General features: G+C 42.2%; 1 protein-coding gene across 1 annotated transcript; it reads left to right on the forward strand.

Annotated features, from left to right (window-relative positions):
• Positions 1–11052: 11052 nt before the first annotated feature.
• ccl32b.3 (chemokine (C-C motif) ligand 32b, duplicate 3) lies at positions 11053–11865 on the forward strand. Its single transcript, XM_079806581.1, has 3 exons — positions 11053–11117; positions 11259–11376; positions 11550–11865. Exons 1-3 carry the CDS (start codon positions 11057–11059, stop codon positions 11728–11730), a joined length of 360 nt encoding a protein of 119 aa, XP_079662707.1. The 5' UTR covers positions 11053–11056; the 3' UTR covers positions 11731–11865.
• Positions 11866–23256: the final 11391 nt, after the last annotated feature.

Raw genomic sequence — 23256 nt, forward strand, 5'->3', positions numbered from 1 at the left:
TGAAAGTATAATTCTAGTTAAGCATAGTTGTAGTTTAGGGGCAGTATGGCGGTCCACTGGAAGTTTTAAATAGGGATATTTTTCTTACACAAATGCGCCACTTCACTTCAGAAGGCCTTTACTAGCCCCCGGAGCCGTGTGGAGCAGTTATATGATGGATAGATGCACTTTCATGGACTTCAAAAACGAATCAGCCATTCACTGCCGTATATAAAGCCTGGAAGAGCTGTAATTTTGTTTTATATAACTCCGATTTTATTCGTCTGAAAGAAGAATGTCATATACACCTTGAGGGTGAGTAAATCATGGGCTAATTTTAATTTTTGGGTAAACTAACCCTTTAATGCAAGTGCAGGGAATCCTGTGTTTTTTCTCACACACTTGTTTAGCTTCAGAAGACATTGATTTGTCCACAGGTTTGGTGCTCCATGACGACACAGCTATTTACAGATTTGCCAACCTCACCAATAACAACGATCGTGTTTCATGTTTATTCTGACATCCTCAGTTCTCTAAATGCTCACAAATCTGTTTTTAAAATGGTAAAAAAAATTATGTAATCTTGATTTTATATTGTGTCAAATTTATATAAAAATATAAACCGCACTTTTTTGCTATTGAAATAACTGACTTATTGTAAAGTATTGAATGAGTTTCTGTTGCTACAGGAAAACATCTGAAATGTCTGTGTGTTTGACATATTTAATTTAATCTACTTAATTTGTTTTAAAGTATGCAAGCAAGTGTCGTGACATGGAAGAGAAAGTGTCCACCTTCATGTTACATCAGTGCTGATGTGAGCCTTATTGCACAACTGCTGAGTGATATTGCATTTACATTTACGCATTTGGCAGACGCTTTTATCCAAAGTGACTTACAGTGCACTTATTACAGGGACAATCCCCCTGGAGTAAAGTGCCTTGCTCAAGGACACACTGGTGGTGGCGACTGCTGGGATCAAACCAGCAATCTTCTGCGTATTAATCTAGTGGTTTAACCCTAGAACACCATCTCCATGAAAAGTTACAAGATTGCTTTTATACAACAGTTCGAAATCATGCACCCATCTCTAATCAGGGCCCCTTGAATTGATGCTTAAAATAACTCTTAAAACTACACACTAAAAAGATTTTTAGATTTTAGTAAACTAAACTTATCCAATTAATTTGCCCAATGTATTTGAATTGACAAAAAAAAAAAAAAAAGTTATTTCAACTTTTGCGAGTATACTGTAAGTAAAACTCAAAACAATCCCCCCAAAATATTGTTTCCCTCAGATTTCTTAAAAGTGTAATCCTACATGTTGTGACAAAACAACAGTAGTATTTAATTTTTTTTTAAATGTGTTTGGATACATTGTTCATTGCTGCAAAAACATGATGTAAAAAGAAACCTAAGGGTGCTCTTGCTTTCAAACAAAGTCCAATAGAAGAGAGCATATCTTAGCGAAAAGTGTACAGCCAAGGTGCTCTAGTCCATCCAAAAAACAAAACAAAAACACTTTAGATGACCATTTTTTAGAGCTCTTGCATTCATTTGAGGGTGCTTGGCACTTCCTTTAACTCCTGTAAAACTGGGCCTGACACGGGACAAACTGCAATCGGTAAGATTTTAATACGGACGTCTACTTTTATTGAGATGGTCTCATTATTGGAGATAAGAGGGTCCGTGGCTCTACCACTGGATAAAGCGTAACGGCTAAGATGGATCACATATGTTTTGGTAACAATCACATTACAGCCTTGACATCACTGAATTTTGTTCAGAGTTGTGTGACAGTCAATCACTGTTTTGCGGATACCATGTAAATGATTGAGAATTGTACAATTGTCCATGTCTTCTCTTATAAAACAGAATTTTTTTTGGTGAAAACTATAAAATTAGATAAATTCAAAACTAATGTTAAACGTTGAAGATTAGCCTTTGGGCTGTTGATTAATTCCATTATAAACTATTTCCTTACAAAAGTGGTCAATTCAGTGTAGTGAAGCCTCTCCTCCATTGATATCCATTAAAACTTCCTCTTGTATCCTTCCTTACGTACCGCAGCGTTAGCAGGTGTTCCACTTTTTCGGCTAAGGATGCATCTTTGTTTAGTCGGGCAGCGTAAGAACAAAAACAGAGCGTGTTGATCTTGCTATTCTTCACATTAAATGTCAAAAATCCACAGTAGGTTGCAAACTAATAGGAAGGTACTATAAAAACTCGGAGTGAGTTTTGAGCAAAAACATAATAATAATCGCATATGCTTGCTGGCATTCTGAAAGGCATGCATGGATTAAAGCAACTGAACCAGGAGCACGTATCCAAGATGTATGGAATCAAATCCAAGCCACATATATTTGAGAAACTAAGTGTTGCTTTCTGCAAGTGTTTCTTTTGCAATGCTTTATTTTTGTCTGCAATTTTTTTTGCTCAATACTTTATTTTTCTTTAGCAACACTTTATTTTTTTTTGCAATACTTTATTTTTTAGCAAATATATGTGGCATGGATTTGATTCCATAGAGATGTGTGTCTCTACTGTAGATCCAGGAGCAGGGGTAGAGAGAGTTAATTACAGTACACTGTAAAAAATTAAATAAAGTTGAGCTAACTTTTTTTTTTTAAAAAGGCAACGTATCGCATTCAACTTTTTAAGTTAACTCAACTAATTCACTCCAGTTTAAATCAACTTAAATACTTTTGTTCATCTAATGAGTACAGGAAGTCTTTTTAACTGAAACTTATTTGCCTGGGTGAAAAGGGTAAAATGTGTGCCTCTAGTTTTAAGAGGCAAATTAAGTTAATGTTGCGTAATTAAAGGGGTCATATGATGGTTCTAAAAATAACATTATTTGGTGTATTTGGTTTAATGCAATGTGTTTACGTGGTTTTAGGTTTAAAAAAAGTAATTATTTTACACATACTGTACATTATTGTTGCTCCTCTATGCCACTCCTTTCTGAAACGCGATGATTTTTACAAAGCTCATTGTTCTGAAGAGCGCGGTGTGCTCTGATTGGCCAGCGATCCAGTGCATTTTGATTGGCCCAAATATCTTAAGCGTCTGACGGAAATGTCATGCTTCTTACCATATTTGGAACATCAGCTCCCAAAGCAAAGCAATATTGACAAATGTCTGTCGTACCTTACAAGCCTGAATCTGATCCAGATGATGTAGATGACCAAGCTGATCGATCAACGTTGCCAGCCCTCTAGGCATGTGCCGGTATCAAATTTTCATGTTGCGATTAATTGCTGAAGCTTTTACAGTATACGGTATTATCACGATATTGAAATAAGTTGCAAAAAAAGTGTTATCATACTATAATAGGTTTAATAACTTTATATCAAAATTAACCGAACATTTAAATACAATAAAGCAATACACAAAAATGTACACTCACCTAAAGGTTTTTATTAGGAACACCTGTTCAATTTCTCATTAATGTAATTTTCTAATCAACCAATCACATGGCAGTTGCTTCAATGCATTTAGGGGTGTGGTCCTGGTCAAGACAATCTCCTGAACTCCAAACTGAATGTCAGAATGGGAAAGAAAGGTGATTTAAGCAATTTTGAGCGTGGCATGGTTGTTGGTGCCAGATGGGCCAGTCTGAGTATTTCACAATCTGCTCAGTTACTAGGATTTTCACGCACAACCATTTCTAGGGTTTATAAAGAACGGTGTGAAAAGGGAAAAACATCCAGTATGCGGCAGTGTCACGGTTCATGAATTCACCATCTCATTCTTGTGTGTGTATGTGTGTTTGTATGGGGCGGAGCCGCTGGTTGGCTGATGATCATTACACCTGTCGCAGCTGATCAGCACACCAGCTGCAGATCATCAGCGCACCCTATTTAGTCTCTCTGTGTTCTCTTTGTCATTGTCAGAGCGTTGTTGGATGTCGTGTTTTCTCCCGCCTGTGCCCGTTGTGTTCCTGTGTTGCCTGTTTCCTGTGTTTCGCGTGCACCACGGAGTTCCATCGTCACCGTCTTCACCGTCGTCACCAGCCTGGGTTGTCCTCAGCGTCCCTGTGCTACCCTGGACCATCTGCCAACGCATCGCTCTGATCCTTGTGGCTTCTGGTCTCTGCCTGCGATCTTCTGCCACCTCATCGCGCTGGTTCCAGTTGCCTTCTGGTTTCTACCTGCGATCTTCTGTCTAAATAAACAACCTTTTACTTGCTATTCTATCCTGCCTTGTTTATCCGTTACAGGCAGTCCTCTGCGGGTGGACTTTGAACTTCAGACCGCCGTCCTGCATTTCACACGTAGCCGAAAGATGCTGCAACGCGCCTGACTCCATAACCTGTCAATAAACAAACCGTGCACCGTTTTAAGAACATTTTATCATCCAAATTAATTATATTCATTATCTTAAGCAATAAAGTCGTGTGTTTTGAGCAAGGCAGTAGCACCAGAGGCTTCAAAGACAGATGCAGCACTCACATTGCGTCCCTGTATGTTGTTTTGCATTAAATAAAAAGATTTTAAGCTCAGTAATGATTTTATAGATGAAATAAAACACACAAACCTGAATTTCACAGAGGAAATGTTCCAATTCTGCAACGCTGAGAAGAAGGAACTGCTCTGGAGACTGAAGAGAATTCAAACTCAACCGTCGAGCTGTCGTCACGTCAAGGGGCGGGGGAGGGGTGCAGTGTTATAATCAAGTAAACTTACTAAATTTCTTCAGTGCGTGTTAAATATTAATAATCTTGATTTGAATTAAGTAATATCTGTTGTTCTTGAAACAGATAGATTTAATTCTCCTTTCTCAAGTATTTTGATAAACTTAATTAGGTTATTCGAACACTAAATTCTTTTAGGGAAAATTATTTAAATATAACTGTAAATTTGAGAAAAAATTAACTTGGATTTTTAGTCAATTATTTTGGTATGTTCAACTCAAAACATCAAGTAAATGACATTTAGAAATTGTATTAAGTTAATAAAGTTAATTATTACTGTGATATTTACTAAGCCACTGAATCACTTTTTAGATTGTGGAAGACTTTGAGTTCCTTTTCAGTCGGTCACGTTTGATGTACGACGGACGTACCGACGAATTGGGATCACTTCTGGGAGCCCCTATCAGCTTCGAGCTATATAGAACCAGCCAATGAACAATTGGCGTGCGAGATTTGCATCTCGCACTCCGCCCCTCACTGCGGGTATAAACAGGAAGCGAGAGCGAATGCACACTGTCATTCACTTCGGAGCCGAACGGCGTATGAAGAAGACTCTCACAAGTTTGAGTTTAAAGCTGCTATCAGAGACAAGAGTTATTCAAGACCGGAGATCGGGGGGAACGCTTGTTGGAGAGACGGCACATGTCAGCGGGATCGCGGTGACTCATCTGCTGCTCTGTTAACAGAGAAAACTGCTGTTTTCACAGCAACATAAGAGTGTTGGTCTGGTGAGGGCGTTTTCCTGTTTTGAGTACAGGCACGGGCTGCACCAAACCCTGTGCGCTGTCGCGTTTCCCCCTGAGTGCTTTAGCACAGAGCGTTTCCTCACAAAAAGAGTACACGGGTTACGCTGCGTCTTTTTCAAGATGTCATTCCACCCGTGCGTTTCTGGATGCGGTCGTTCCCTGGCGCCTGCTGACGGTCACAATCGCTGTCTCACGTGTTTGGGCAAACAGCATGCTGAGGCAGCGTTTGTGGATAGTTCGTGTTCCCACTGCGGGAACATGACTATCTCGGAATTAAGATCAAGACTCACCTACCATCGGGCAGGCGGAGTCCCCTTACCCATCCCACAATCTAGTGCTACCCCTAACCCGGGTAGACCTACTTCTTTGGATGGCCAGGGTGATCTGAGGATCACGTTTAGGGCAAACCCGCCGAGTGAAACTCCGCAGGCCCCTATTCCCTCGGTTCCGCAACCGGTAGAGCTTCCGAGAGAAACTGCTGGCCCCTCCCACGGGCGGCCAGTGGTGACTTTTGGAGCTCCGGCAGACGAGCAGATGTCGATCGCTGCATCGGAGGGGGAGTTTCAGTCCTCGGAGGATGAAGGTTCAGCCGTACTGCCTCCCTCTGGGAGAGTGGCAACGGCTACACCGGACCCCGAGATTACTGCTATGCTTGCCCGGGCCGCCGAAAGGGTAGGGCTCGTGTGGAACCCTCTAGGCTGGATGATTGGATCCTCGAGGCGGCTCGCGCTGGTTCTCAGCGTCCCGCCCCGACACCATTCTTCCCGGAGGTGCATGAGGAGCTCACAAGGTCGTGGACGGCACCTTTTTCTGCCAGAAACCGGCCGAGTGACTCCTCCCCCCTCACTACCCTCGACGGCGAACCAGCCAAGGGGTACGCGGGGATCCCGCCAGTGGAGCGCGCCGTCGCGATGCAACTGTGTCCGGTGACCGCCTCTAACTGGCGCAGTAACCTGCGTCTCCCGTCCCGAGCCTGTAAGTTCTCTTCCAGTCTGACTGGGAAGGCTTACAAGGCTTGCGGACAGGCTGTGCCCGCCTTGCATGCCATGGCGTTGCTTCAGGTCCACCAGGCCCAGGCACTCCTTGACATGCACGAGGGTAGGCCTGACCCAGAGCTCCTCCGGGAAAGTCACCGCCCGTTCCATCGGTCAGGCGATGTCCACGCTTGTGGTCCAGGAGCGTCATCTCTGGCTCAACCTGGCCGACATGAGGGAGACCGACAAGTATCGGTTCCTGGACTCCCCCATCTCGTCGGCTGGGTTGTTCAGCGACGCGGTCGAGAGCTTTGCCTAGCAGTTCTCGGCCGCCCAGAAGCAGACGGAGGCCATCAAGCACATCCTGCCCCGGAGGCCCGCTGCTGCCTCCACCCAGCCGCCGTTGGCAACGCCTCCGACTCCGCCCCCGCCAAGGCACCGCAGCAGCCTAACACCAGCTGACGGCGTGGGGCCGACCGTGGGAAGGATGTCCAGCCCGCTCAGGCCGCTGCCAAGCCAGGTGGCAAGCGTTGCCGCAAGCGACCCTGAGACGGGCCGCCCAGAGATGGAGGAAACTGCTCTTCGGGAGATGGTTGCAGCACCACTCCCTCCCCCGGAGGAGGGCCGGGGGAGAATCTATTGTTTGATTTCTGTTCTGCCGCCCAGAAGCAGACGGAGGCCATCAAGCACATCCTGCCCCGGCGGCCCGCTGCTGCCTCCACCCAGCCGCCAGTGGCACCGCCTCCGACTGCTCGTCGCCGAGGACATCAGCCCATCCGCCCGCCGCCGGCACCCAAAACTTCAATAAAAGAGAAGTTTCCAATATCTCTGGGCACCAAGAGAGCGCGCTTGGCGGTGGTCGACGCTCCCATGCCTCACCACCCTCAGGTGCCTCTCCCTTCGCCAGCAGGGGACGCCGGCTGTGGGGACGCACTCAAGCGGCCTCCCCACACTCGCACGTCCCCTCCGCGGATGCAGGTAAGTGTTGCGCAGCACACTCAGATCCCGCTTCGGGCCGCTCCCATGCCGTCCGAGCCGGATCCCTGCGTTCCGCCTCGCTGCCCTGCTGCGGGTACGTCGGTGGTGCCGTTGGTCCCCCTAGTTCGGAGTCTGGGAGCCTGGCTAGCTCTTCCCAGCCCGTCTCGGTGGCTCCTCCGTACCATCAGACTCGGCTACGCGATTCAGTTCGCCCGGCGTCCCCCCAAGTTCAGGGGCGTTCACTTCACGACAGTAGTGGAGGCGGATGCCCCCGTGCTCAGGGCGAAGATCGCAGTCCTACTGGCGAAGGACGCGATAGAGCCGGTCCCTCCAGCCGATATGAGGTCCGGGTTCTACAGCCCGTACTTCATTATACCCAAGAAAGGCGGCGGGTTACGGCCGATCTTGGACCTGCGATTCCTGAACCGGTCCCTTCACAGGCTGCCGTTCAGGATGCTAACGCAGAAGCGCATCTTCAGGTGCATCCGTCCCCAAGATTGGTTTGCAGCGATCGACCTGAAAGACGCGTACTTTCATGTCTCGATTTTCCCTCGACACCAGCCCTTTCTGCACTTCGCGTTCGAGGGACGGGCAAATTAGTACCGTGTCTTGCCCTTCGGCCTGTCCCTGTCGCCCCGCGTCTTTACGAAGGTTGCAGAGGCGGCCATTGCTCCCATGAGAGAGTATGGTGTTCGCATTCTCAACTACCTCGATGACTCGCTGATCCTTGCCCAGTCGCAAAAGCAGTTGAGCGAACACAGGGACAAGGTGCTCCGTCACCTCAGCCAGTTGGGACTCCGGGTCTGTCCCACACAGAGGATCTCTTTTCTCGGTATGGAGACGCGCCTCACCGAGGAGCGCGTCCAGTCAGTGTTGAACTGCTTGAATTCGTTCAGAGGCAGGACAGCGGCACCACTGAAACATTTTCAGAGGCTCCTGGGGCATATGGCATCCGCAGCCGCAGTAACGCCGTTGGGATTGCTTCATATGAGACCGCTTCAACGCTGGCTACACGACCGAGTCCCGAGATGGCCATGGCACAGCGGAACCCTCTGCGTCCAAGTGACTCTGAGGTGCCGCCAAACCTTCAGCCCCTGGTCGGACCCTTCGTTTCTACGGACGGGAGTTCCCCTAGAACAAGTGTCCAGGCACTCCGTTGTCTCCACGGATGCCTCATCCACGGGCTGGGGTGCCACGTACAATAGGCTTGTAGTTTCGGGTCTGTGGACGGGGCCTCAACTGCAATGGCATATCAATTGCCTCGAGTTGTTAGCAGTTCGTCGTGCACTCAGCCGCTTCAAAGTTCCGCTCAGAGGCAAGCACATTCTGGTCCGTACGGACAACACTGCGGCCGTAGCATACATCAACAAACAGGGTGGTCTACGTTCCCGTCGCATGTCACAATTCGCCCGCCATCTCCTCTTATGGAGTCAGAAGCATCTGAGGTCTCTTCGTGCCATTCACATTCCGGGCCTGCTCAATCGTGGAGCCGACGAGCTGTCACGTCAGCAGGTGCTTCCGGGAGAGTGGCGACTCCATCCCCAGGTGGTTCAGCTGATCTGGAGTCGTTTCGGGGCCGCACAGGTAGACCTGTTTGCCTCCCCAGAGACGACCCACTGTCAGTGGTTTTATTCCTTGACCGAGGGGACCCTCTGGTCGGATGCCCTGGCACACAGCTGGCCCCAGGGCCAACGCAAATATGCGTTTCCCCCAGTGAGCCTTCTTGCGCAGACACTGTGCAAGTTCAGGGAGGACGAGGAGCAGGTCCTGTTGGTCGCTCCGTATTGGCCCAACCGGACTTGGTTCCCGGAACTAGTGCTCCTCGCGACAGCACCTCCTTGGCCCATTCCTCTGAGGAAGGACCTCCTGACTAAGAGACGGGGCACCCTATGGCACCCGCGTCCGGACCTCTGGAAATTCCATGTCTGGTCCCTGGAAGGGACGCGAAGGTTCTAGGGTGACCTACCGCAAGCGGTAGTTGACACCATCACTTCCGCTAGAGCCCCCTCTACGAGGCGCCTCTATGCGTTGAAGTGAAACCTGTTCGTTGATTGGTGCACTTCTCGCAGAGAAGACCCCCGAAGATGTTCGATCAGGTCTGTGCTTTCCTTTCTACAAGATGGGTTGGAGCGAAGGCTGTCTCCCTTCACCCTCAAAGTCTATGTTGCCGCTATCGCCACTAATCATGAGCTAGTAGATGGAAAATCTCTAGGTAAGCACGATCTGATCATCAGGTTCCTGAGGGGGGCGAGGAGACTAAATCCTCCTCGCCCTCCCTCTATACCCTCTTGGGACTTAACTCTGGTGCTAACTGCACTACAGAGAGCGCCCTTTGAGCCTTTGCAGTCAGCAGAGATGAAAATCTTGTCGTTAAAGATAATACTCTTGACTGCGTTGGCCTCCATCAAGAGGGTAGGGGACCTGTAGGCATTTTCGGTCGACGAATCGTGCCTGGAATTCGGGCCCGGTAACTCTCATGTGATCATGAGACCCCGGCCTGGATATGTGCCCAAGGTTCCCACTACTCCCTTCCGGGACCAAGTGGTGAGCCTGCAAGCGCTGCCTTCGGAGGAGGCAGACCCAGCCCTAGCTTTTCTCTGTCCCGTCCGTGCTCTCCGGACTTACGTGGACAGAATGTGTGGACTGCTACTCATTTCACGAACAAAAGTTTTTAAGTTGACTTAAACTGGAGCAAATTATTTGAGTTAACTTAAAAAATTTAGTATGATAGGTTGCCTTATTTTTGCAAGTGTTTTTTTTTTTTTTGTCTTGACAAGAAGTTTTAAGTTCAAAAGATTACCTGGTACTCATTAGATGAACAAAAGTATTTAAGTTGATTTTAACTGGAGTGGATTAGCTGAGTTAACTTAAAAAGTTGAATGCTATAAGTTGCCTTATTATTTTAAGTTAGCTCAACTATTTTTGTTTTGTTTTTACAGTGCACCATTAGGCCTACTGTCCTGCAGAGTTCAGCTCCAACCCCCAATCAAACCTGATAACCAGCTAATCAGGGTTACTTGAAAATGAGAGGCAGATGTGCTGAAGCAGGGTTGAAAATGAAAATGAAATGAAAATGAAATTGAAAATGTCTGCAGGAAGGTTAGCTCCAACACAAGGAGCAGGCTTGGAAACCCCTGCTGTCACACGAGTTGGAGCGCTGACAGTGAAAGTCTGTTTCCTGTTTCCTTTTCCACCTTTCACTTTGCCTTTACTTGTCAATGTTTTAATAATAACTTCATTTTGTTGTATTTTATATGGCCTTTTGGTGGAATAGCATCACGAGACAGGGTATTTTTATGTGAATCGTTGCATTTGTAAATAAAGCTAGTCTAAAGTTGTATGCATTCTTATGTGTCATAAAACTAAGCAATTCTGTTGAGCATGTATTCTTGCAATGCAACTCCATTTATACAGTAGGCCTACATGCACCTACACTGTGGCGAGCTGTGTGGGTGAAGGGCCAAACCGAGAGATCATCACTAGCTTCTTCTTCCACTCATCGGATGGAGGCTCGCCTCTCTACCGCACTCTCTCTCTCTCTCTCTCTCTCTCTCATACACTTTCCCCGTTGTAGGAGGTTGAGGTTTGTGTGTATGTGTGCACAAAAGAGCAGAGGAAATGAAAGTGTGAAATAAAAAGTGTGTTAAGAGTAGTTTCAGCCATTGTCTGTCTACACAGCTGTGATGAAGTCGCTTGTCTGTCTTCCATTCTGCCTGGTGCTGTTTCTGCTCTGTCTCACTGCAGGTGAGTTTTAACCTTATCTGTTTTGTTACCCAGTCATAATGCTGGGAGGGGTCACTGTATTTTCAATTTGAACACTTTTTATGAAGTTTTGCGACCATTTAAAGTTTTAAAAAAAATATCTGCAATTTCTTTGTCTTGCAGAAACAAGACGCCGTTCTACAAATTGCTGTTTGAAGACGGGCAACGCCAGAATACCTAAAAACAGAGTGGTGGGTTATATTGTCCAGAAGGCAGGAGTTTGCCCTATTGATGCCATTATGTAAGTGAACAGATTCTCACTCTACATGACCTTAAGTTACAAATGAAAAGTTTTAAAACGAAAGTTAACATCTTCTGGGTGTGCTTTACATAATCTAGCACAGAAGTCAAATTAAATTAAACACCACCCCCCCTTCAAAATCTGTCTTTTTCTCTCTCTCTCTCTCTCTCTAGCGTGTGGTCTACGAGAGGGAAAGCAAAGTGTTATAATCCAGACTCGGAGTGGATCAAAGACATTATGAGAATGGTCGATGAGAAAAAAATGCCACAACAAAACTCTGATCCAAAAGCCTCGCCAAGCCCAAAAAGAAGAAAAAAGAAAAATAGAAAGGGACACAAACAGAAGAAACAATAATAATATATATTTTTTAAATCTTTTGTATTGTTCAATGTGTGCCAACCGATATAAACCTAAATTTATAAGATATAAATAAGTCAAATGTATGATTGTTTTATGCTGAATGTTGACTCTCTGCTTCACAGATTTTATTACCTCTAATCAAAAATGTATTTTTTTTGTATTCAATATTTTTATAGTAAATAAAACATATGCAATGTCATAAAATGAATACATTGTGATTTTATTTTGGAATTGTTATTAAATAAATAAATAAAAATATATAAAAATTGGGAATTTGGTTTCTGTATATTGCACACTGTTTTAGTAGGAAAAGGCAAAGAAAAAGTAATCTAAGTAAATAAAAAATAAACTATTGTGAATATTTTATGATATTACGATATTTCAAATAATATATGAAATATAATATCAAAGAAAGAATGCTTTGACCACAAAGCCACACTGTTTCAGGTCTGTTTCAAGAAAACCTGACATTCTTTTTCAACATGCAGGAATCAAATCTTCTTTAGGGAGATTCAGAAGAAGCAGAAAGAAGTATCTGCATCTTTAAACACAAATACATAAAACACAAAGCGAGTTTAGGCACTTCGTTAATTGTCAGGTTTATTGTGATTCCTGGACTTTGGACTTGCTTTTTTTTCTATAAAATTGTCCAGCAGGTGGGGTTATATGTCAGGAGATGCATTCAAAAAATCCCCCATAACTGGAGTCTTGGTGCATTTTAAGTTTTATATAAAACCCTTCTCTTCTGCTGGCAGCAAGTCAGAGTAATATCTCAATTGTCATTTACAGCTCACAAATAAAAAAAATTTTGTGCCTGATTTTTAATGGTTTCACTTCTCCTGTGAGAATTGCCTTTAAAATCGAAGAAAATAAAGCTTAGGCATGCTATAAAAGTATAAAAATATTTTGATATGCACATTTTTTTACATTGATACAGCGATACAGATCATATTTATCTTATATAATTCCAAGTGCTAAAATAAATGCTTTATGTAACATCCTCTTGAGATGGGCTTCTGAGAAGATGTCTTTCTGGACAGGAAGCACCTCGCGGTTTCTGCTTTTGGCTTGTGGTGAGTTTCTTTATGACTGTGAGAAATTCTCAGGTTTACACAACTCTATCCCACTTTCTCTTAGCTTATATTTTTCTTTCTATCTCTGCGTCTTTATATGTCCTTTAGCTGTGTGAAATTGTGGGTTTGTTATGGAAGTGTGTGTGTAGTGTTTGAAGGATGTGTGGATGTGAGCGAATGTGGGAGGAAGGCAGGGTGAAATTAGACACCTGCTGCTTCGCTGTGCTCTCATCAGAGTGTGTGTAATGCGGTGGAAAACACACCTGCTCCCTGTCACAGGGGCAAAATGGCCGCCACACTCGCAAGACGGCAGATTGGTCATAGATACTTTACCACAGGAAAAAAAACCGCACACATGGTGTTACAAAAGATTTATTTCCAATACCAGAAGGTAAGATCTTGTGATAAGACTTTTTTTGTTGTTGATCCAACTATGATTGTAAAACTTATTTGAAATAATAAGAGTAGCTACTACCTGGTATTAATATGGTAATCTTACAGTACCATGTACAGTATTACCACCACATTTCCACTTGGTATATAAATACACTTACCGGCCACTTTATTAGGCACACCATAGTAGCTACTAGGATGTCAGGACTCTATTAATTCTCCGTGGCATAAATTAAACAATTAAGGTGCTGGAAACATTCCTCAGAGATTTTGCTCCATATTGAAATGATAGCATCACGCATTTGCTGCAGATTTGTCGGCTGCCCATTCATAATGCCAATCACCAATTCCATCACATCCCAAATGTGCTTTACTGGATTGAGATCTGGTGACTGTGGAGGTCATTTGAGTAGTGAACTCATTGTCATGTTCAAGAATCCAGGTTGACATGATTTGAGCTTTGTGACAGCGCATTCTCCTGCTGGAAGTAGCCATTAGAAGATGTGTACACTGTGGTCATAGAGATGGACATGGTCAACAACAATACTCAGGTAGGCTGTGGCGTTTAAATGATGCTCAATTGGTACTAAGGGGCCCGAAGTGTGCCAAGAAAATATCCTCCATACCATTACACCACCAGCAGCAGCCTGAACTGTTGATACAAATCAGGATGAATGCATGTTTTCATGTTGTTTGCGCCAACCATCTGAATGTTGCAGCTGATATCGAGACTCATCAGACCAGGCAACGTTTTTTCCAATCTTCTTTTGTCCTTGGTGAACCTGTGTGTGAATTGTAGCCTCAGTTTCCTGTTCTTAGTTGACAGGAATTTTACCCACGGTGTGTCTTCTGCTGCTGTAGCCCGTCTGCTTTAAGGTTTGACATGTTGTGCATTCAGAGATGCTCTTCTGCAGACCTCGGTTTTAATGAGTGGTTATTTGAGTTACTGTTGCCTTTCTATCAGCTCGAACCAGTCTAGCCATTCTCCTCTGACCTTTGGAGTCAAGGCATTTTCTCCCACAGAACTCACTGGATATTTTCTCTGGTTGTGTGTGAAAATCCCAGTAGATCAACAGTTTCTGCCAAATCAGCATTTAAGTATGATTTCTAAAGAGACAACCCCAAAATTTTGAACGGTGTAATACATTTTTTTTTCTTATTCAGTAAAAATATTGTAAACATCCTAAAAAGAAAAATTTATTTACTTTTATGTAACATTATTAACTTTCCCCACCAAACAGAATTTTTCGTTATTTGTGAGAAAACCTGCCAAACATAAAATTTCACTGTTATACGGTAGGGGTGTGCTTCTGAAAGAGTACAGAATCTCCTGATCAAAACACAGGGGAAGAAGACGCAGAAACAAGCAATATCATATGCATATGTAAAATAACGCTATCATCAACAATAAACAGCAAATAAATCAAAACCTAATGCCTAATGTTACTGAATGAAATGTCGACCCAGGATGAGCTACAAGACTTTGCAAGTATTAGCGGTGTTGATGGACTCTATCTACACCATCTATGTTTTGATCATCGTTCTGGATGTAGTCTTTTACAAAAAGCGTGATTTTCTCAGCTTTTTTTTATGAAACTTACCCATATTCAAGTGTTGGTAAAAAAAGAATGCATGAAGCTAGAATAAAACAGGTTTTAAAGCAGATGACCTGTTGTTCAGATATTCATACAGCAAACTATTCTGGGGACCATGACATTTTTGTGAAAATTATCAAAAATTCTGGCGGGGGAAGAGTTTTGTGTTTTGAAATGTTAAAAATCACTGCTTCATCGGAATGATATGAAACTTAGTGACTTTTCTTGCATGTAAACACACAACAAAATTGGGGTCATGATTCGAGCATGCTAATTGGTCGTAAAAAAAAAAGTAGCATTCATTGTCTTCAGTCATAAATGACCGACCATAGGAAATGAATGGGAAATCGGCAAAAACACAAAAATTCACTGAATATTTGAAGAAGGGTGTTATCTAGCGAAACGATCAGTTTCTGTGAGAAACCGAGCAGTATTTATGCTATTATTTTACCTCTTATCAGACGAACGTGATCATCTCTGAGCTCCGCCATAACTTCCGCTAAGTGAGGTAAAAATACGAGCGTGGTCATAGATATATCGATAGTAGATGCCTCATTCTACTGATCCGTGCAGGCGCTAATGAGGCATCTACGTATACATCAATGACCACACTCGTATTTTGACCTCACTTAGCGGAAGTTATGGCGGAGCTCAGAGATGATCACGTTCGTCTGATAAGAGGTAAAATAATAGCATTAATACTGCTCGGTTTCTCGCAGAAACTGATCGTTTCGCTAGACCCTTATTCATCGTCTGGTATCGTTTTAAAGCCCTTTGAAGCTGTACTGAAACTATCATTTGGACCTTGAACCGTTTGGAGCCCATTGAAGTCCATTATATGGAGAAAAATCCTGGAATGTTTTCATCAAAAACCTTCATTTCTTTTCGACTGCAGAAAGAAAGACATGGACATCTTGGATGACATGGGGGTGAGTAAATGATCAGCAAAAGTTTATTTAAAAGTGAACTAATCCTTTAAAATGCAATTATAATAATAATTTAAATAATTAAATATTAGATGGTATCACATTATCTTTATTCAATTATTTACATATATTTATTATATAGTTTTTCTTTTCTTATTATATTTTAAAAATAAATTTAAGAAAAATGTTAATGCTTTTTTTATTTTTCTAATTATATACTGACTAAGAAAATCTTTTTTTTTTTGCAGTGCATTACACCACCAGACGGACACAGGATGACCTTATCCCTTCTGACATCTCGGGCTCTGGAGAGACAGTGTTATCATTGCAGGTTATGAATATCGACTATGTACTGTAGATCGATACAGAGACCTTTCACATAGACCACAGTTATAATACAGCACAGATGAGGCCGCTCCATCATTTTCTCTCAGGTCACTCAGGTAGAACTCGGAGACTTGGAGGCGTCTGCGCTCCGTTCATCCATGTCTCACAAACGTCCTGGAGCGAACATTAGCCTTCATCAGACATCTTTAATAAAACACTGTACATCCTAGGTCTAATGTCAGGATCTGACTCAAAATGGCAGAATAGCTTCAGTGTTATTGACTGAAAGGCCTCGAAAGGCGACAACGTTTCGGTGGGATTGTCGTACAACGCCTTCTAAATGTAATGTAACTTCAGGGTAAGATTCACATCCTGGTGTCTTTTTGCTCCTTTCTTCTTGAGTCCTTTTCCCAAGGCTGATGTTTAGAGGCTGCACCGACGAGATAGGAAACTGGAGTTTGCTTAAGGGATTTTCGGTGGTTTAAATAGAAAGGTTAACTGGGGTCATGGCAGACCAGTGACGTTTTGGGGCAGAAAGCCAAGCTGTGTGCTTCTGATTAGGAAACAGTCTATATGTTGGGGATTTGCGCTTCTGTCAAGGGACTGCGTGTGTTTAGGAAGAGATGGTGTTAATAAAGTCAACATACGGCCAAAAACACTCATCCCAAGAGAGGGAAGGGGCGAGAAGTCAAATAATGTGTGTTAAAGATAAGAGTTAATTTCACTAGATACAATAAAAGCTGTCAACGTAAAAGGAATATCTGCTATGCAAGGCAATATATCTAATCCTATTGCCGCAGCAATACAAATGTGATGTTCACAATCCAGGCGTATGCGTTCTTAAAAATATCCCTCATTCTCTTGAGTATTTTGAATCACTGTAGTCCAGAAGCCTGAAGTTGCATAACTCTGAAGGAAAACCCTGCATCTTGACCTACTTGAAGAGACGGTAAGAATCGGCTGTAGCCTCTTTAGTGTCGCCTCGCTCTGCAGTTGAATGTATGCGGGAAGTCTTATCACTACATATTGATTAAATTAGGCAGAGCAGCTGTTTGATAATGAGATCTCAAATAATTACAAAGACTAATCCGCACCGGAGCATTACGGATTGATCCGTTTCCGTGCCTTGAAATGGAGAGAAGCGGGATTCTTTGTCGGTGCATCTTTGACAGGGACGATGGAAGCAGAAACCCAACAAACCCGAGTGATGTGCAACATCACAGAGCTGGCGCTGAAAAAAAACATTCTCTCTTGGTTATTATATAACCACGCCAGAGGGATGGGAGTCTTCTTCTCTCCTCTGTGATCTAAAAGAGACATCCAGTGCCCTCTAAAGTGTTGCAGAAGAAGACATATTCAGAGACATTACAAAATAAACAAACCCTGACAATGTTTTGTTCTTCCAGGGGAGTGTTGTGTAAGTGTCTTTTGAGGAAGCACAATAGAAAGAAAAAGTGATGGAGATATTGGGAAATGGTTTTGTAAATGTGTTGCTTTATATATATATATATATATATATATATATATATATATATATATATATATATATATATATATATATATATATATATATATATATATATATATATATATATATATATATATATATATATATATATATATATATATATATATATATATATATATATATACACACACACACACACACTGATGAGCCAAAAGAAAAAAAAAATTATGACTAGTCACAGCGAATATTGTGTTGGATGCTGGAATAAAAATCTGAGCAACTTTGACAAGGTTGTTATGGCAAGTATCTCTGAAACAGTAAGTGTTTTTTCATGCGGCTAGCATATTTTTTCCAATTGTTTCAATTGGAGCACAGCATTTTTATTTATTTCATGCTCAAGTACTGAACGCGCTGCATTTTTTACCGGTCGCCAAGAGTTGAAGAATGTTCAACCAGCCGTCCAATCACAGTGGAGGAGCGGCGAGACAAATACCACACAGACCAACCGCCACATTCTGCTTGTACAACGTCAGCAGATGACAATAAGAAGCATAACAACAGATAAAAATAATTCAAACAAGAGCCAGATCATATACTTTACATTGTATTGACATTTTTATTTATAAACAATGGAAAAACAATTTTTTTTAATAAAAATTAGATACTAGTAACACTGGTGTGGAAATTCTGTATCATAGCAAGCAAATTGTCTCAACTGAAAAAACTCTGTGCTGCCAAAACACTCTCAAGCGGTCAAAGCGAGGTTTCAGCAGAGTGCCTAGTGTTTTCAGCTGGCTACAGTATAAACGCTTTGCTGGACACGCAGCCTAAGGCTTGTGGGTTGCTCCTAGTCAGCAGCGGTGAGAATTTACCAACAGTGGTCCGAGGAGGGACAAACCACAATCTGGTGACAGGGTGTTGGACGCCCAAGGCTCATCGATGCACAAAGGCAACGAAGGCTATCCCATCTGGTCCGTGCCAACAGAAGGTCTACTGTGGCACAAGTCACACAAAATTTTAATGATGGTGATGTGAGGAATGTTTCACAACACAGTTTATCGCACTCTGCTGCATGGGACTGCGTAGCCGTAGTCCAGTCAGAGTGCCTATGAAGAACCTTGTCCATGGTCAAAATTGCCTACAATGTGGAAGAATATTGCCTGGTCCGATGAGTCCCTTTGTCTTTTAAATCACATGGACGTATGTGTGCGCTGTTTACCTGGGGAAGTGATGGCACAAGGATTGCACTGTGGGACAATGACAAGTCAGTCGAGGGAGTGTGATGATCTGGCCAATGTTCTGTTGGGAAACCCTGGGTCCAACCATTCAAGTGGACATAAATTTGACACGTGACCTTTCATGACAATGGTTTTCCCTGGTGGAAGTGGCCTCTTTCAGCAGGATAATGCACCCTGCCACACATTGTTCAGGAATTATTTGAGGAACATGATGAAGAATTCAAGGTATTCCCCTGTCCTCCAAATTCCCCAGATTGAGCATCTGTGGGATGTGATGGACCAACAATTTCGACCCATGGTGGCTCCACCTCGCAACCTACAGGACTTGAAGGATCTGCTGCTAATATCTTGGTGCCAGATAATACAGGACACCACAGCATTGTTTTGGTGAATCATTCAAAAGTTTGTGATCTATAAGAATTATTATTTTTTTTTTAAGAAATTGACATTCTGCAAGGATACATCAAAATTACAGTAAAGATATTTGTAATGTTACAAAACATTTCAAATAAATGATGTACTTTGAACACTCTGTTGATCAAAGAATACTTCAAAGAATGGAGCATTGCCATTACAGGAAACAATAAAACATTTAAATATATTAAAATGTACAAGTTTTTATTGTAATATTTCACAATATTGCAGTTTTTATCAAATAAATACAGCCTTGATAAACATAAGAACATAAACATATGTTTCAAAAACATAAAAAGTCTTACTGACCCTAAACTTTTGAACAGTTTGATATGAGAACACACACAGTGCCCTCCAAAAGTTTGGAAACTTCAACATATTTATTTTCCCTTTCCAAAAATATACTATAAGTCCACTTCCACATTCGTTTAATGAACTTATCCTTTGAACTTGGCAACTCACTAAGTCCTAGACTGAACTTCCTAGTGACTCTCTTGTGTGGTGCCTACAGAGCACAGCCATCTGGGACAGGTTAAATGAGGGCCGTGCCACTCCACACAGATCTGCTTCTACAGGGCCTCATATACTGACCCTAGGGCTCAGTCTACTGAAAGAGAGCCATGCCCTGTCTGCCATGGAGCGGGGGACGGGTCTTAGGTCCCTCCCGCCCCTCTGGAGTGCAAGCATTGTGCACTTGCCTCTTCCCACACTCCTGCTCACCTCTGGTGGGTGGAGCCTGGACCCCCGTCAATCAGCCAGCATGCGGTCCCTGATGCACCGCAAGCCAGCACAAAAGAGCTTTTTTGTTTCTGTTCGGTTTTGTGCAGCTCTACAAAAGTGTCTGGTGCAGATAAATAGAAAGAGAAAGGGGTGCTTGCATGTCTGCTGCAGGTTTCTGGATGTTACTTCTTGAAGGTTTTTCTTATGTGGTAAAGTTGCATTGAACATACACTAAGCTACTTCTAGTAAAATACATAGAGCTTGTTTACAACCAGTTTAGAGTCGGAAACGGAAATACTGAGGGTACGTTTACATGACAAAGATGTACTAAAAACAAAAGTACAGGCAACAATGTTGTCAAAACGACCCCCGTTCACACAGATCCACGGAAATGATTAAGAATGCTGTATTATGCATGTTTGGCCAGTAGTTGGCGATGTCACTTATACACTATAGTCGCATTTCCACCTCAGTAACTTTCCCCCAGGAACTAGGGACTTTGGTGGTACTCTGTGTTTCGACCGCAGGGACAAGGGTCTAAATGAAGTTCCGTGTAAAAAAAATTCCCCCTCAGAAAGTCCCTGCTTGCGAGGTAGTACTTTTCAGGAACTTTTGTTCAGGAACTTTTGGGGCTGGGACTTGGGCACTGAACATTCTGATTGGTTGACTCCACGCAGCATTTTATTCCACCATTTTTAAAAGTCTGTTGCGGTGCGTGCAGTAAGAGTTTATTTTGACTTTATACTTTAGACTGCGATGGAAACGCAGACAGCAACAGGTCTGGGAATAGTTCCTAGGAAAAAAGTTCCTGTGACAAATTGTCCCGGGTAATTTCGGTAGAAACACGGCTTTAGTGTCCAAAGACTGAACATATAATATGCAGGCACATGACGTTTACTGTTTTCACGAATTCATGCTTTTGTAGTTTACACGGAGGTGTTAACGGTATAGTTTTCATAAATTTGCACTTCCTTTTGCACTGTGAAACCCATGTTTTCAGGCCCCCAAAACACTGCTGTTGTGTAAATGAATGGTCAAAACGTAAAAAGTTCAGTTTTTAGTTGAAAACTGTCGTATAAACGCCCCCTGAATGAATCACTCTGAAAGGCCAAACATAGTGAGTTCAGTGAAAGCAGCCACATGCCTGAGTAAAGTTCAGTGCTCTGTGTTTATTTAACTCATCGGCACTACCTGAAGGATTGTGGATATTTGTATAGCTGTATGAATGAATGAATAACTGTACTCTCTATCACACTGTGAATGAAAAAAGTCTGAATGAAAAAAGAAACAGGAAATGAAAGTGCTATCTATTGATAAAGAATGTTCATTCTCGATTCTCGGAGGTGGTGTCAAATAGTATTTTGTATTTCTTAAACAACAGTGTATTTCAGTGCATTTCATTATAAAAAAAAAAAAAAAAAAAAAAAAATATATATATAGATAAAGTCGCAATTACCTTTTTTATTTTTTTTATTCTGTGGCGGAAACAAGCTTCCATAATATATATATATATATATATATATATATATATATATATATATATATATATATATATATATATATATATATATATATATATATATATATATATATATATATATTATGGAAGCTTGTTTCCGCCACAGAATAAAAAAAATAAAAAAGGTAATTGCGACTTTATCTATCAATTCAGACTTCTTTTTCTCACAATTCAGAATTGCGTGAAATAAAGTCGCAATTGTGAGTTTATATCGTGCAATTCAGACTTTATATCTCAAAATTCTGACTTTTTTCTTGCAATTCTGACTTCTTTTTTTTCTCACAGTTGTGTGATATAAAGTCAGAATTGTGAGTTTATATCTTTTTTTTTCTCACAGTTGTGTGATATAAAGTCGCAATTGCGAGTATATCACGCAATTCTGACTTTATATCTCAAAATTCTGACTTTTTTCTTGCAATTCTGATTTTTTTTTTCTCACAGTTGTGTGATATAAAGTCACAATTGTGAGTTATAAAGTCAGAATTGCAAGATATAAAGTCAGAATTGCGTGATATAATCACAATTGTGAGTTTATATCTCGCAATTCTGACTTTTTTTCTCACAATTGCGAGTTTATATCTCAAAATTCGGACTTTTTTCTTGCAATTCTGACTTTTTTTCTCACAGTTGTGTGATATAAAGTCACAATTGTGAGTTATAAAGTCAGAATTGCAAGATATAAAGTCACAATTGCAAGATATAAAGTCTCAATTGTGAGTTTATATCTCGCAATTCTGACTTTATAACATGCAATTGCACGATATAAAGTCAAAATTGTGAGATAAACGCAATTTTGGACTTTATAACTCGCAATTGCGAGTTTATATCTTACAATTCTGAGAAAACTCTCAGAAATATATATATATATAAGATAAATTCGTATTTAAACCCTCTTTAATTAACTGCACACCAGCAAACTGTTCAACAATCGCTCCTTTTTTACCACAACCATCTCACTAACATTCAAAACTTCAGTGAACTGAACTCATAGTCCAAGTAAAGGCTTTTTCTAAGAATGCATTCATCACCATTAGGCCACTGAAACCCATTCAGAGGTATTTTTCTCCATATTAAATGTTCTTCCCATATGCAGCAGCAGTGGGATTCTGGAGATTCAGAGGGGCCCCTGCTCAAAGTTCAAGAGCTCCACCGTAAACCCCCCTTCCCATACCTCCTCCACCATGGTTACACATCCATGATAGACAAATATGAAAGCATGTGGCTCTCGGGTGCAGCTGACATGATCATCCGTGCTCTGTCTGGCCTCTGGAGCTTGCCAGCAAGCCTCATTAGACTCAAGCTATCTGCACTAACCAACAGGAGGTCTTAGGTTGAAGGTTGATATGTATTTGTCAGCCCTGTAACACCTGTCAAAGTCCCGCCCACTTCATTAATAAGAGCGGGCATTGGATATCTCGGATCCGCCGCAGCTTTTGGATTCTCAGACTGATGGGTACAGATTCTCACTCTTCTGCTAAATAATGAAACGGGTTTATGTTGGGGATGTGGTGCATTGTGAGACATTGTGGAAGACACATCGTGACCGCATCTTCCCCAAACAGGAAGGTTTCATCTGACAGGTCACTGATGCATGCAGGGGGGTAATTTAAAAAGTTCAGCAGCCCCTTAGTTATTTTAGAGGAAGGAGATACGACATTTAAAGAGATAGTTGAGCCAACTATAACCTTTATGTTGTTTTGGAGCTTTCACGCTTAAAAATTATGCGAAACCCTTGCATAAAACAATCTGGTTTGAACTTATTGACTACATAGAAATACACGGAAAAGGAAATTATGAGTGAACAATTTTCTGTTTCGAACACTACTGTATGGTATTAAAAGACTTGA

The sequence above is a fragment of the Gobio gobio genome (genome assembly GCF_949357685.1).
Source record: "Gobio gobio genome assembly, chromosome: 23".
Classification (NCBI taxonomy): domain Eukaryota; kingdom Metazoa; phylum Chordata; class Actinopteri; order Cypriniformes; family Gobionidae; genus Gobio; species Gobio gobio.